The sequence below is a fragment of the Megalobrama amblycephala genome, linkage group LG12, assembly GCF_018812025.1.
Source record: "Megalobrama amblycephala isolate DHTTF-2021 linkage group LG12, ASM1881202v1, whole genome shotgun sequence".
Lineage (NCBI taxonomy): Eukaryota > Metazoa > Chordata > Actinopteri > Cypriniformes > Xenocyprididae > Megalobrama > Megalobrama amblycephala.
The window spans coordinates 32063934-32076813 of NC_063055.1; the positions used below are offsets into that span (position 1 = coordinate 32063934).

General features: G+C 38.8%; 1 protein-coding gene across 1 annotated transcript; it reads right to left on the minus strand.

The window, feature by feature from the left end:
• Positions 1-4135: 4135 nt before the first annotated feature.
• LOC125280611 lies at positions 4136-12201 on the minus strand. Its single transcript, XM_048211268.1, has 3 exons — positions 9387-12201; positions 8101-9047; positions 4136-7979 (listed from the first exon to the last, which is right to left on the minus strand). Exons 1-3 carry the CDS (start codon positions 9628-9630, stop codon positions 7638-7640), a joined length of 1533 nt encoding a protein of 510 aa, XP_048067225.1. The 5' UTR covers positions 9631-12201; the 3' UTR covers positions 4136-7637.
• Positions 12202-12880: the final 679 nt, after the last annotated feature.

Consider the following 12880-nt stretch of genomic DNA (forward strand, 5'->3'; position numbering starts at 1 on the left):
AAAACAGAACATTGTGCTTTTGCAAAATAAAGAAAACAGGATGCGTTTTGCCATCTCAGTTTCCTTTCCTTGAACTTGTTTGTGGAGCGCCGCGCCTCGCCTCGCCTCGCAAAAATGAATCAAACTCAGTAGTAGGCTACTATTGGGCACAGTTTTTTCTTTCGCTTTGTTAATCAATTAAGTCAAATATATTTTGTTTATTTATTTTTTAAGTCTCGTGACACAGGGTTTGAAAACCTGTGATATAAAGAATACATATAAATTATATAATTACATAAATTATAGACATATAAACTTCAATGACGATGTTTTCTGAAACTTAAGCGTGCACGTCGCATGCTTTGCATTATGAAGGGAATTTGTGACTAAAGAGAGAGCTATTTGTGTTGTTGGATATCGTTTTATTAAAATGCTGTGAGGAGACGCAGAAGAACTGATGAAATACTGGTTAAACTCGTATATGCCCATACACTGGCAGTCTCCACATGAACGCGCTCGCGCACAAAATACGAGTTTAAACATCTGATTTCTATGTCGAGGGCTGTTTGTCAGACTTTGTTGGGCCTAATGCATAATACCATGGTGTTTCATGCACAAATGGTCACTACACACCATCAGTATGCCAATAAATGGTTTCCATCACCCTAACGCGCATATTATGAATGGAAGAATAGGAATGCAAGATTGTGACACCTTATAAACCGAAAGAATAAGGAAATCAGTTTAATTAAAACATAAAAATGTAAATTAATAAAAGATTTAAAAAAGGACAAATGAGTAGACATTTAAAATGGTTGTGCAATAGCCTACTTGTTTTATGTTAAATGTTTGATTATTCATGTTAAATGTAAAAATGCTAAATAAAATAGAACAATAAATTAATAAATATAGTAGGCCTATATTAAAAATAAATAGACATGTGAGACTGTTTATTGACATCTTTAAAACATAGTTTAATAAAGCCAGCATTTAAAAACAATTTGACAGTTTTTTTTTATCCATTTGAAAATATAGTTAAAATATGCTATTATAAACTCGTAGGGGCAACAAATCAACTTCCGACTCTCTTCCATGCCACTCAGAGTATGGGCTGTACGGTCATTTCAGCGCTAATGTGTGCACTTTTTTGTACAGTCTATGGTGTGCACTTAGGTTTTATTACGCATTTAGGAGAGTATTGCAAGAAGCTGCTTACATTAATCTTACTTTCGAAAAAAATAAATAAATACAATCATGATTTTTCATGAAAAATTATGATATAATTATAGGCTTAAATACCTTGGTATCAGCTTGTTATCATCAATGGTATAATTAATTCAATTCAAAATTATTTGGTTTGTCATGATTAATTTGTGTCCATAATCAGTAAAATAAAAAATAAAAAAATCTTCTAACAAGAATAAACACATGAACAATTAGATTAAATTATTATTGTATTATTAATTATTTTAACTAAATTATCCAAGCAGCGTTTTGCGCTCAGATGTGACGGCGAAATTAGCCTACAGAATATATTTAAATTAATTATCCATCAAATTGTCATTTTCTCCTTACAGTCTTGTGAGTTAACAATAATGCCCAGTAAATTACTTTGTGAACAAAGAAAACATTTTGGCATTAGGCATTAAAAATGTAAAAGTTTTACCATTATAAATAGAATTTAGTTTCATTCATTTTAAAATTCGTCACCAGAGTGAATGGGAACAGGATTTATTGAAAATATTTGAAAATATAAGTGGTTCTTAAGTCAATACTTTTTTAATGGCTTGCCAACTTTCCATTCCTCCGCTGCGTGGTTCTAGTCAGCGCTGGATTCAAGCCACCACCGGATTGTTGTCAGCGCGAAACACATTTTTGTGCACGTGAATTCTTGCCAGCGCTTGAGCGCTGGTCTATGACTGGAAAAAATAATCGTTGCAAAAGATACATTACATAGCCTAGCTTACATGTTGCGTTAAACTGGCAGATTTTAGAATGTTGTAGGCAATTCTTTTGCAAGTAATTACAAGTTTAATCTTGTCTTGCCTGGATCTTTGGTGTAAACTCGTGAACGCCCCACAAGAACACCTGAACGCCCCCCTTTTAAAAATCTTGCTTCCAACGCCCCCCGTTGTTCTCTCAACGCCCCGTTGAGAAACACTAGTCTAAGGTGTCCCCTGAATGTGTCTGTGAAGTTTCAGCTCAAAATATCCCATATATTTTTTTTTATTCATTTTTTTAACTGCCTATTTTGGGGCATCATTATAAATGCGCCGATTCAGGATGCTTCCCCTTTAAATCCTCGAACTCCCGGCCCTGAGCTCTCAACTCTATAATACACTGCATAAACAAAGTTCACACAGCTAATATAACCCTCAAAATGGATCTTTGCAAAGTGTTCGTCAAGCATGCTGCATGCATGCATCAGATCATGTGAGTATGGTATTTATTTGGATGTTTACATTTGATTCTGAATGAATTTGATAGTGCTCCGTGGCTAAAGCTAACATTACACACTGTTGGAGAGATTTATAAAGAATGAAGTTGTTTATGAATTATAAAGACTGCAAGTGTTTAAAAGTGAAAATAACGACGGCTCTTGTCTCCGTGAATACAGTAAGAAACAATGGTAACTTTAACCACATTTAACAGTACATTAGCAACATGCTAACGAAACATTTAGAAAGATGATTTACAAATATCACTAAAAATATCATAATATCATAATATCATGGATCATGTCAGTTATTATTGCTCCATCTGCCATTTTTCTTGCTTGCTTACCTGCATAACGTCTGATGATTCATCTCTGTGCACAGATCCAGACGTTAATAGCTACTGCCTGCCCTTGTCTAATGCCTTGAACATAGGCTGGCATATGCAAATATTGGGGGTGTACATATTAATGATCCCGACTGTTGCGTCACAGTCGGTGTTATGTTGAGATTCGCCTGTTCTTCGGAGGTGTTTTAAACAAATGAGATTTAGATAAGAAGGAGGAAACAACGGTGTTTGAGACTCACTGTATGTCATTCCCATGTACTGAACTCTTGTTATTCAACTCTGCCAAGGTAAATTCAATTTTCAATTCTATGGCACCTTTAAATTTCACTACTGGGACTTAAAGAGGACCAATTATGCCCCCTTTTACAAGATGTACAATAAGTCTCTGATGTCCCCAGAGTGTGTATGTGAAGTTTTAGCTCAAAATACCATACAGATAATTGTTTTATAGCTTGTTGAAATTGGTATGAGCCAAAACGTGCTGTTTTTGTGTTTGTCCCTTTAAATGCAAATGACCTGGTGCTCCCACCCCCGTTTTCAGACGAGGACGGAGCTTCTAGAGCTCGTGCTCCGGCATGACAGCAATAACAAAACAGGTCAGCAGTTATGCATCTGTCTGACAAGCAATATCCCTTGTTTGGCTGCTCTGTTCTGATGTGCTGGCCTTTGCAAATAAACATTCCACTATTAGTACAAGTCTGATATCTTTACAGAAAACATACTCGATTTAAAAGTCAGTCATCTGATTGTACTGTGCATAATAAATGAACATTTATGAATTACACAGACGGAGAGCACGGCGCAATAAAATAACAACATAGCTGGTCTCATGGTGCCATCGCATGCTATCACAGTCCCATATGTGATTATGAGCATGACAAATTAAAGTTATCGACTTCACATTGCTTTAATATGCAATTTTTAACTACTACATTTCTATTAATGATCATTCTGGTAGCACGTGAAGGCAGCATCAGTGAAAACAGACAGAAAATGGTAGCTTTAGTAACATTAGCCTCACAGAGTGCCAAGAAGCTCTTTCAGAAAGGCGATTTGGAAAACAAACACGTGATACTTACTTCTTCTGGAGGTGTAGCTGGATCACGAACAGTTGGCACTGCTCCATCCCTCAGGAGCAACTTTTGTGCAAAACCTGCTTTATACTGACCCTCATTCACAAAGTCTGGTGTAAAATGATTCGCGCAGACATAAACAAATTTCGGCAAAGTTGAGGGAGCATTTTCTTTGAAAACAAAATTAATCCACCTCGTCTTCAGCGGCTCAGATTTCAGGAGTAAATGGAGAGAGCTATGTGCATTAATACATCCAGCTACAGAACACCTAAAACGCTTGGGAGACATTCTCGTCAGTGCAGCAATGGCGGACTGTGTACAACTCTCTGTGAACTCAATCAGGGTGGTTCTATATTAAAACGGCAGTGTCTGTCAACATTCGTGGGCGAGGCCTTTGGCTAATGTGATGTCACATTAGCACCATGGCTGAAAACAGATTGTTAGGAGACACTGCTTATGATTTATGGGGATAAAAAAAGGAGTGGGTGGATTTTTATCACTATACGGTGGTTGTGTACACACACTGCCAACACACATTTATGTCCAAACACCATGCAAAAGTTAATTTTGCATAATAGGTCCCCTTTAAAAGTGGGTTGTTGCAAAGTGCCATACAGCAGAAAATGCATAGCCTTTAAAACGGACATGTTTTGAAACCAGTTTTGAACAGTTGCGATACACAATGGATATGTTTACATGCACAACTTTTGTTTCAATCAGAACGAATTCATTCTGATTGATGAATCTGAACGTAGTGTTTACACAAATGCTAAATAAAGTGATCGTGTTGATGTTTGTGTTTGTCACAAGCTTAAAATCAAAATTGAGTTTTTGTAATGCTCACACTGCACGAATTTGCAGTTTCCCGCTATGTGCACATACTGTACTATTCTCCTACATTGCTTCTTTTCTTTTTCCTTTTTATCCGTAAAGAGCATACTTAATATTGATCTATTTCGGGTCCTGACTAGGAGACGACAACCACATGAACCAATGTACTGTGCTGCTTATATTAATCAATCAGTAAAAACACCCCTTCCTGCGCCCAAAATAAAGTGTCTGTGGATGATAGTATTAAGTGAGGACTAATGGGATGTAGTTTTGCTCCACTTCACAGATGACGAGTGATAGAAGATTTTTAAATTAACACAACAGTCATTCATGACATTTTATTTATCAACAATTGCAGCTCGATTCAGTCTGATTGATCCATCAATCCGATTACTAATTGATTATTTGGTTGCATGTAAACGTAGCCAATGGACAAACAAAACATAATTTTGAACAGAACATAACTGGCCTTGGGTTGGGGCTTCCGGTTTGAACGCACATGGAGTAGACCTGTGTTTCTCGGCTCTGCTTCAATACTTAAAAATGTCCTAAATAAGTCAGATTAATAAATTGTGCTTTGCAGCTGAATGTATCACGATCTATAGTGCAACATAACGAAGCCAAATAACGTTAAGAAACCGGAGAAAGGAGCAGAAGAGAGTGAAAAAGTTACAGAGGCTATCGTGGGTGAAGCTGAGGCTAAATCTCCGCCAACTACAAACGAAGACCTTATGTCTGCAATCAGTGCTTTGAATAAGACGGTGGATCAAAGACTGGGTGAACTGACTCTCTAATTTGTCGTCGGCACTAACTGATATGACTGCTCGAGTCGAAGAAACGGAGGGCGCTGTGCAGGCACACGAAGGCTGCATTGAATCCCTCGAGAGGCTAAATGCTAAGTTGGCAGCCGAGACGGCTCTCATTCAGGCAAAGGATCTGGAATCGCGTTCTCGCAGACATAATATTCGCATAACGGGAATCAAAGAGAAGACAGAAAATAGTAAGCCCTCTGAGTTCGTCAGCTCACTGCTTCCAGAGTTGCTTGGGCGTGAGAACTTTGATAAACCGAAATCCAAATCGACATGGCTCACAGAAGCGCGAAACCAGCCACCAGCAACAGGCCACGAGCTATCATTGCTAGACTACACCATCTCCAAGTGAAAGAGCTCGTGCTGCGCCTAGCAAGACAGAAGGCTCCTCTTCGTCTTAAAGGTGACATAGTGCAGATCTATCCGGACTTGACGTCGGGAACGATGAAGAAGCGGCAGGACTTTAACGACGTGAGGAATAAATGTAAGGAAAGAAACATAAGATGCGGCTTCAAATTCCCGGCAAAACTCATTGTGACAGTAGGAGAGGAAACTAAGACATTTGAAAACCCTGCTGATGTGGAAAAGTTTCTGATGACCACTGTTCCAAACTGGAAATCTATGAGAGAAGAGCAAGGCGATCACAGTGGAACTAATAATGTGTCTGTGTAAGAAGTGAGCAGCTTTGCAGAGACTTTGCACAGAGAGGAATCCTTTGGTTCAGAATATGGACTCAATTATTGATGACTATGTATCCTTAAAGCGGACAGTATATTGAATAGTTGCGGAGGAGTGTAGGTGGCTAATATACAGTCGCTGGTAAGGTTTTGATTTCGTGTATGGTGAATGGGGGGGAGAGGAGCTAGGTTTCTTAGTCTCTTCCCTGGAAGCATAGGGTGGGAGGGAGGGAAGTCTTGTGTGGGTTTTTTGTTGGTTGTGTTTAAGCCTATATGTTCTAAAGAAGGTCCAAATGTTCCTGTTTTGGTTATGGTACAGTTTCATAATTATTTTTTTTTTTCTCTTTTCGTAATTGCATAAATGTCAACTGATACTTACAGTAAAGATCACAGTGATAGACTGAGCAATATTAGGTTCATCAGCTGGAATGTTAGGGGAATTAATAGCCCTGTAAAACGTGGAAAGGTTATTTTACATCTTAAAACTTTAAAAGCCGATATTGGTTTTATTCAAGAAACACATCTGAAGAAGGGAAATGAAAATAAATTAAAGTCTAATTGGATTGCACAGGTGTATCAGTCTACATTCTCTACCAAAGCCAGGGGTGTGGCTATTTTGATACGCAAGAATGTACCATTTGTTCACCATAAGACTATCTCTGATATAAATGGTCAGTATATTATTGTTTTGGGCTCGGTAAATTCAAAGCAAATTACTTTAGTTAATTTATATGCGCCAAATTTTGATGACCCCCTCTTTTTCCAGAAAGTATTTAAATTAATCCCTAATACCTCTGAATCAAATTTAATTATTGGAGATTTCAATTGTGTGCTGGACAATGTGCTTGATAGACAACCAAGTCAAATTGCCAGCACAGCATCTAAATCCAATGTATTGTTAAGACAGTATATGCAATCCCTAAACATTATAGATATTTGGAGAATTCTTAACACTAGAAGTCCCAGAGAGCAGCCATTTGGCTTTTCTACCTATAAAACCCGCAGGACAGCCGATGGGCTGGAAGGCTTTAGGCTAATATCCTTAAATCAGCTGTGAACAGTTGCTTTTGTTATGTAAACAATGTGGGGCCATGCTTAGCCACTTCAAGGAAACTTGTGTTTCACTTTGCCATCTTAGGGAGAAATCAACACACATGTTTTTTTTTCCTTTGTTGCTGAGATTTATTGATAAAAATAGTACAAAATAAAATAAAGAAACCAACCATTTGTACACACATTTACAAATAATATTAAAAAGTGAGTGAGTACATTCCAGCAATCACTCACAATCCTGGCACTGCCATGGTATCTCCGGTCTGCATTTACCACATGTGTATCTGTAGCAGTGAACACGTCGCACAGTGGCATGATTGTTCTTGCATTGGTGTTTGACCTGACACATGGCTCTTTTTCCAGGGCTAGGTGTGGAGGGTTGTGTCCGAAGCAATTGTTCTTTTCTTGCCTTCTTCGCACACATATGAGAGTTAGCCAACTCTTGCAAGCTCCACCAGGAAGTCCACCCGTCTTTCCTGCCTTCCGGTGCATGCTTGATACAGCACATGTGCATTCAGTGCTGCCATGTCAATCATGTTATAGAACACGGCAAGTGGCCAGCGCCGTGTCCCTGTGCGGACAGTGTACTCCCGCACCATCTGGTCCATCACATCCACGCCGCACTTTGTGGTGTTGTAAAGGGTGACAGTGTTTGGCTTCCTTTTGGTGGTATTATCAGTCTGAATCACGCTGTGCATGCTGCTAAGAATGTAGACAGTCTTCTTCCGTTTGGGCGCATACGCCGTCAGCGTAGCAGCAGTGGTTGAAAACACCTAATAAATAAGATAAATTGTTATTTTCATAGCACTTTTACACACAATGACACACTTGGCGGTGTTGATTCTAAAAATTAAAAACACATAAACATAGAACCACAAAAGACCTGCAACATACCTGAGTGGTGAATTCATTGCGATCTGTGTGTCTAGCGGATTGAGGGATTTCCCGGCGAATCTTGTTGACTGTGCCGAGTATGGTGGTTTTCCGGCTAAGAAGTTTATGCGCAAGTGACAGCGAGGTTAAGAAATTGTCCGTGGTAACATTTCTGCCCTTGTCTAGGAATGGTTCCATCAGCCTCATCACTACATTTTCAGACAGTCTCTCTCCACTGGGACGACTAGGGTCCTTGCCAAGATATGGGAGGACATTACAAATGTACTTGGATTTTAGGTCGCAAGCCACCCAAAACTTGATCCCAAACTTGTCAGGTTTAGTTGCAATATACTGCAGGAAACAGCAGCGAGTCTTTGACGGGAAAAGCTGTTCATCAACGGTGATATGTAGACCAGGGTTGTAGGACGTGATGCAATTGGTGACAAATGATCCCCACACACTGGAAATTGCAGCAAACTTATCAGTCTTTGCTCGATCACTCCGGGTGGACCTGTCATCAAAGCGTAGGTGTCGCATGATGTCTTGGAAGCGGTTTCGCGGCATTGTTCCAATGATATGTGGGTTTCCCAGGTTTGCTGACCAGCAGTCACGTAGTGATGGAACCTTGGTAAGCCCCCGCAAGATGACAATTGCAATAAATACCATTAGTTCAGGGAGGGCCATGAACCAATGAACAGGCTCCGTTTCCTGTGCATGTTGAATAGTCCATTCTTGAATGCTATGAAGCATGTCAAGAGTGATGAAACACAGGAAGCTCTGAAGGCGACTCAAGATACTTTTCCTGGCCTTAGCCGTTGGCTCTCCATCTGCAGCGTACGCTTTGATTGGGGTGAAAGGGAGATATGTCCCCACCTGTTCTTCATGCCACACTGTGCCATCTTTCGCTGTCTCTGTCAGGTCAGTCCCCAAACGGGCTCTCTTTTTTGGTTGAGGAGCAGTCTCCTCATCTGCAGTGTGAACAAATTCAAATTGTGAGCAATGGAAAAGTCAAATGATATCACAAATGCATGCATAGATACTAATAATAATTCCAGTATCTCCTTCTCTGTATCGGAATAATGTCTGAAATATCTTCCTAAAAAAAAAAGATACAACTAAAGCAAAGAAACAACTAATAATGTTTTGCACTTCAGATGGCAGTGAATGTCTGCTAAGTAGTACAAACAAAAAAGTGGACAATACAAAAAAGGCAGAGTAAATATTTATGTCACTCCACTCTGCTTTTTTGGTGTTTTCCACTTACTGGTTTGAAATGAAATAGGAAATAATATGAAATGAAACTTAACCTGAAGACAGATCAGACAGCTCTGAGTCCGAATCCAGCTGAAGTTCTATGTCTTCTCCATCTGAGTCACAAGGGTTTACTTCACTCAGGATCATTTCCAAGGCCTGCCGAGTGGTGAGTCTTCTCTGCATTTTCTTTTCTTGGAGAGGAGGTTCGTACACCACAGAATTCTTGAGGGCACTGAAGTAGTAGGCTATGTGCAGTGAGATTTTATCCACCTCAGCACAAAAGGAATTACCTCTCATTTGAGAGCAAGCTGCATGCAATTAGATGTGCTAATTCATACCTGTTTACACCTGGGCAAGACCCTACATGCCAATGTGAGACATGGTCAATCAAGTTCTCTGCTTTTAGCAGCCCTCCCTCCCCCACACATACAAACAAGCCACCAGCAACCATTCTCACACACACACCCAACCCCCCTGCAGATTGCTCAGGTAATGACCATATTTACACATGAATTGATGCTAATGATAGCCAAAAGACTAGCCAGTTAGCATCCACTTGGCTAAAGGAGGGTTACAAATCTCTGGGACTTCTAGTGTTAATCCTTCAGACAGAGACTTTTCTTTTTATTCCCATGTGCATAAATCATATTTGCGCATTGATTTTTTCTTACTGGATTCAAATTTAGTACCAAATGTATGCAAGTCGCAATATCATAATATCAGACCATGCTCCCCAGTCAGTTGACCTCAGATTAGATAATTTAAGAGGAGAATTTAGATGGAATTTAAATAACACACTTTTAAAGGATGAAGCATTTAATACAAATCTGGAAAAAAAAGATTGAGCAATTTATAGAAATTAATGATAATGGTGACGTACATAATTCAAATTTATGGGAAGCTATGAAGGCCGTTGTTAGAGGGGAAATAATAGCATTTGAGATAGCTCAAAAGAAGAAAATTAGGATGAGAATGACTGAAATAGAAAGTGCCCTTACCAGATTAGAAAGCTTGCACAAAAATAGCCCAAATACTGTTGTTGAAAGAAATTATTGCATTAAAATATGAATACAATTCTTTTTTATCTGGCAGTGTACTAAAATTATTATGTAAGGTTAAACAGAGATACTACGAATTAGGTGATAAACCCCATAATCTTTTGGCACGGCAGCTAAGACAATGAAGCTTCTAGTGCCATATATCAAATTAAGAATAAAGAGGGGGAAATAATAACCAATCCAAAAGAAATAAACCTAAATTTTGCAAACTTTTATGCTGAGGTTTATACCTCCATAGGCAAGTCTGACCAGAAAAATATTGATACTTTTTTGGACGGACTACACTTGCCAAAATAAAGCGAAGAGGCTTTAAGGATGCTGGATGCTGAAATAAGCATTGAAGAGGTGGAAAATGCAATTAAAGAGTTCCCCAATAACAAGGCCCCTGGACCTGATGGGTTCAGCATAGAATTTTATAAAAGATTTAGTAAGGTTATTTTGCCATTGTTGGTACGTATGTTTAAGCATTCACAGGAAACTGGCCATTTCCCCCCATCTATGTACGACACCAATATTGTTCTTATACCTAAACCAGGTCGAGACCGGCTGTTGGTGTTATCATACAGACCAATTTCTTTACTACCCACTGAAACCAAAATAATCGGGAAGATCCTTGCAAATAGACTGAAGAAGCATATCTGTGATATTATACATCCGGATCAGACAGGCTTTATGCCAGGCAGACATATGTATTTTAATCTATGTCGCTTGTGCAATGTTTTATATTCAAACTATAAAGAAGAAGCTGCAGTCATTTCATTGGATGCACAAAGGACATTCGACCAAGTAGAGTGGGGATATATGATGTGGTTTTGGCCACATGTTTAGAGAGTGGATAAAAACAATATATTCTCGTCCAAAAGCCTCAGTAGTAACTAATCATAACATTTCAGCTCCTTTCTCAATACATAGAGGGACAAGACAGGGTTGTCCACTGTCCCCATTTCTTTTTGCAGTTGCGATAGAGCCCTTGGCTGCATACATCCGGCAACAGACAGTTATTCAGCCAATTACAATAGGTGGCCTCCCACAACATATTTCACTCTACGCAGACGATATACTGTTGTTTATTAAAAATCCCAGTAAGTCTATTCCACATCTCCTTTCCTCAATCACAAGGTTTGGGAATATATCAGGCTTTACTGTTAATTGGGATAAAAGTGACCTGATGACTATTACGCCCAATGCTTGTAAGCAGTATTTAAAATCCACTCCATTCAAGATAGCAGAAAACTCCTTTACTTATCTTGGTGTCATAATAACTAAAAACCCAAGAGACCTACTTAGAGTCAATTGGCAAAAGAGGATCGACCAATTGAAAAATAATATAGACTATTGGAGAACACTGCCAATTTCAATGGTAGGTAAAATCAATGCAGTAAAGATGGTGAGCCTACCAAGATTCCTCCACTTTTTTCAGTCTATCCCTTCATGTATACCACAATCCTATTTTAAACAACTAGACAAGATAACTATTCAGTTTTTATGGAATTATAAAACGGCAAGAATTAAAAAACAACACTTATTTAAATCTAAAGAGAAGGGGGGATTTGGGTTACCTTTCTTTAAAGCATACTATTGGGCGGTGCACTTGAATATATTCTCTTGGTGGAAAGACGATCCAACAGAAGGAACTTGTGAACAACCTGAATGGCTTAAAATTGAACAAGCTCTTTGCTCTAACTCTTCACTGCAGGCACTATGCAACAGTCCAGGGAAGATTAGTAAGCTTATCTATAATAATCATTTCGTTATAGGCCAGTCTTTAAAAAATTTGGAAACAAATTAAGTCATACATTAAAGCTCCTAATGTATATCTTGATAGCCCCATATGCAAAAATCACTCCTTCATTCCCGCTCTAAATGATATGGTTTTTTCACTTTGGAAACAGAAGGGAATAGGCTGTGTCGGCTCACTTTATATGAATGGACATTTCTTGTCCTTTAAAGAGCTCCAGTCAAAGTTCGGGCTACCAAATTCTCACTTTTTCAGATATCTCCAAATCAGAGACTATGTCAGAAAGTATTTTCCTGATTTTGAACAACTTAAAAAGCATGAAAAATGTGTGGAAATAAACAGATTTAAAGCTGGAAGCTCTAAAGCAGTGCCATATTTCTATAATGTATTAACTGTTCTTGTGGATAGTGACACATTTACAATTAAGAAAGCATGGGAGAAGGACTTAGGTTTCACAATTGAGGATGCGCAATGGGAGGAATGCCTACAGAACGTACATGACTGTTCGATTAACACTAGACACAACTTAATCCAGTTCAAATCTCTGCATATAGTATCTCTGCACATAGTATACATGTGCAAAACTAAACTGCATAAGATTTTCCCTGAAGTGTCACAGATATGCAATAAATGCAAGGTCGCGGAGGGTACGTTGTTGCATTCACTTTGGACATGCTGTAATCTTCATAGGTACTGGACTGATATTTTTGCGCTGCTCTCTAAAGTGTATAAAAATAAGATTGCTCCAGAC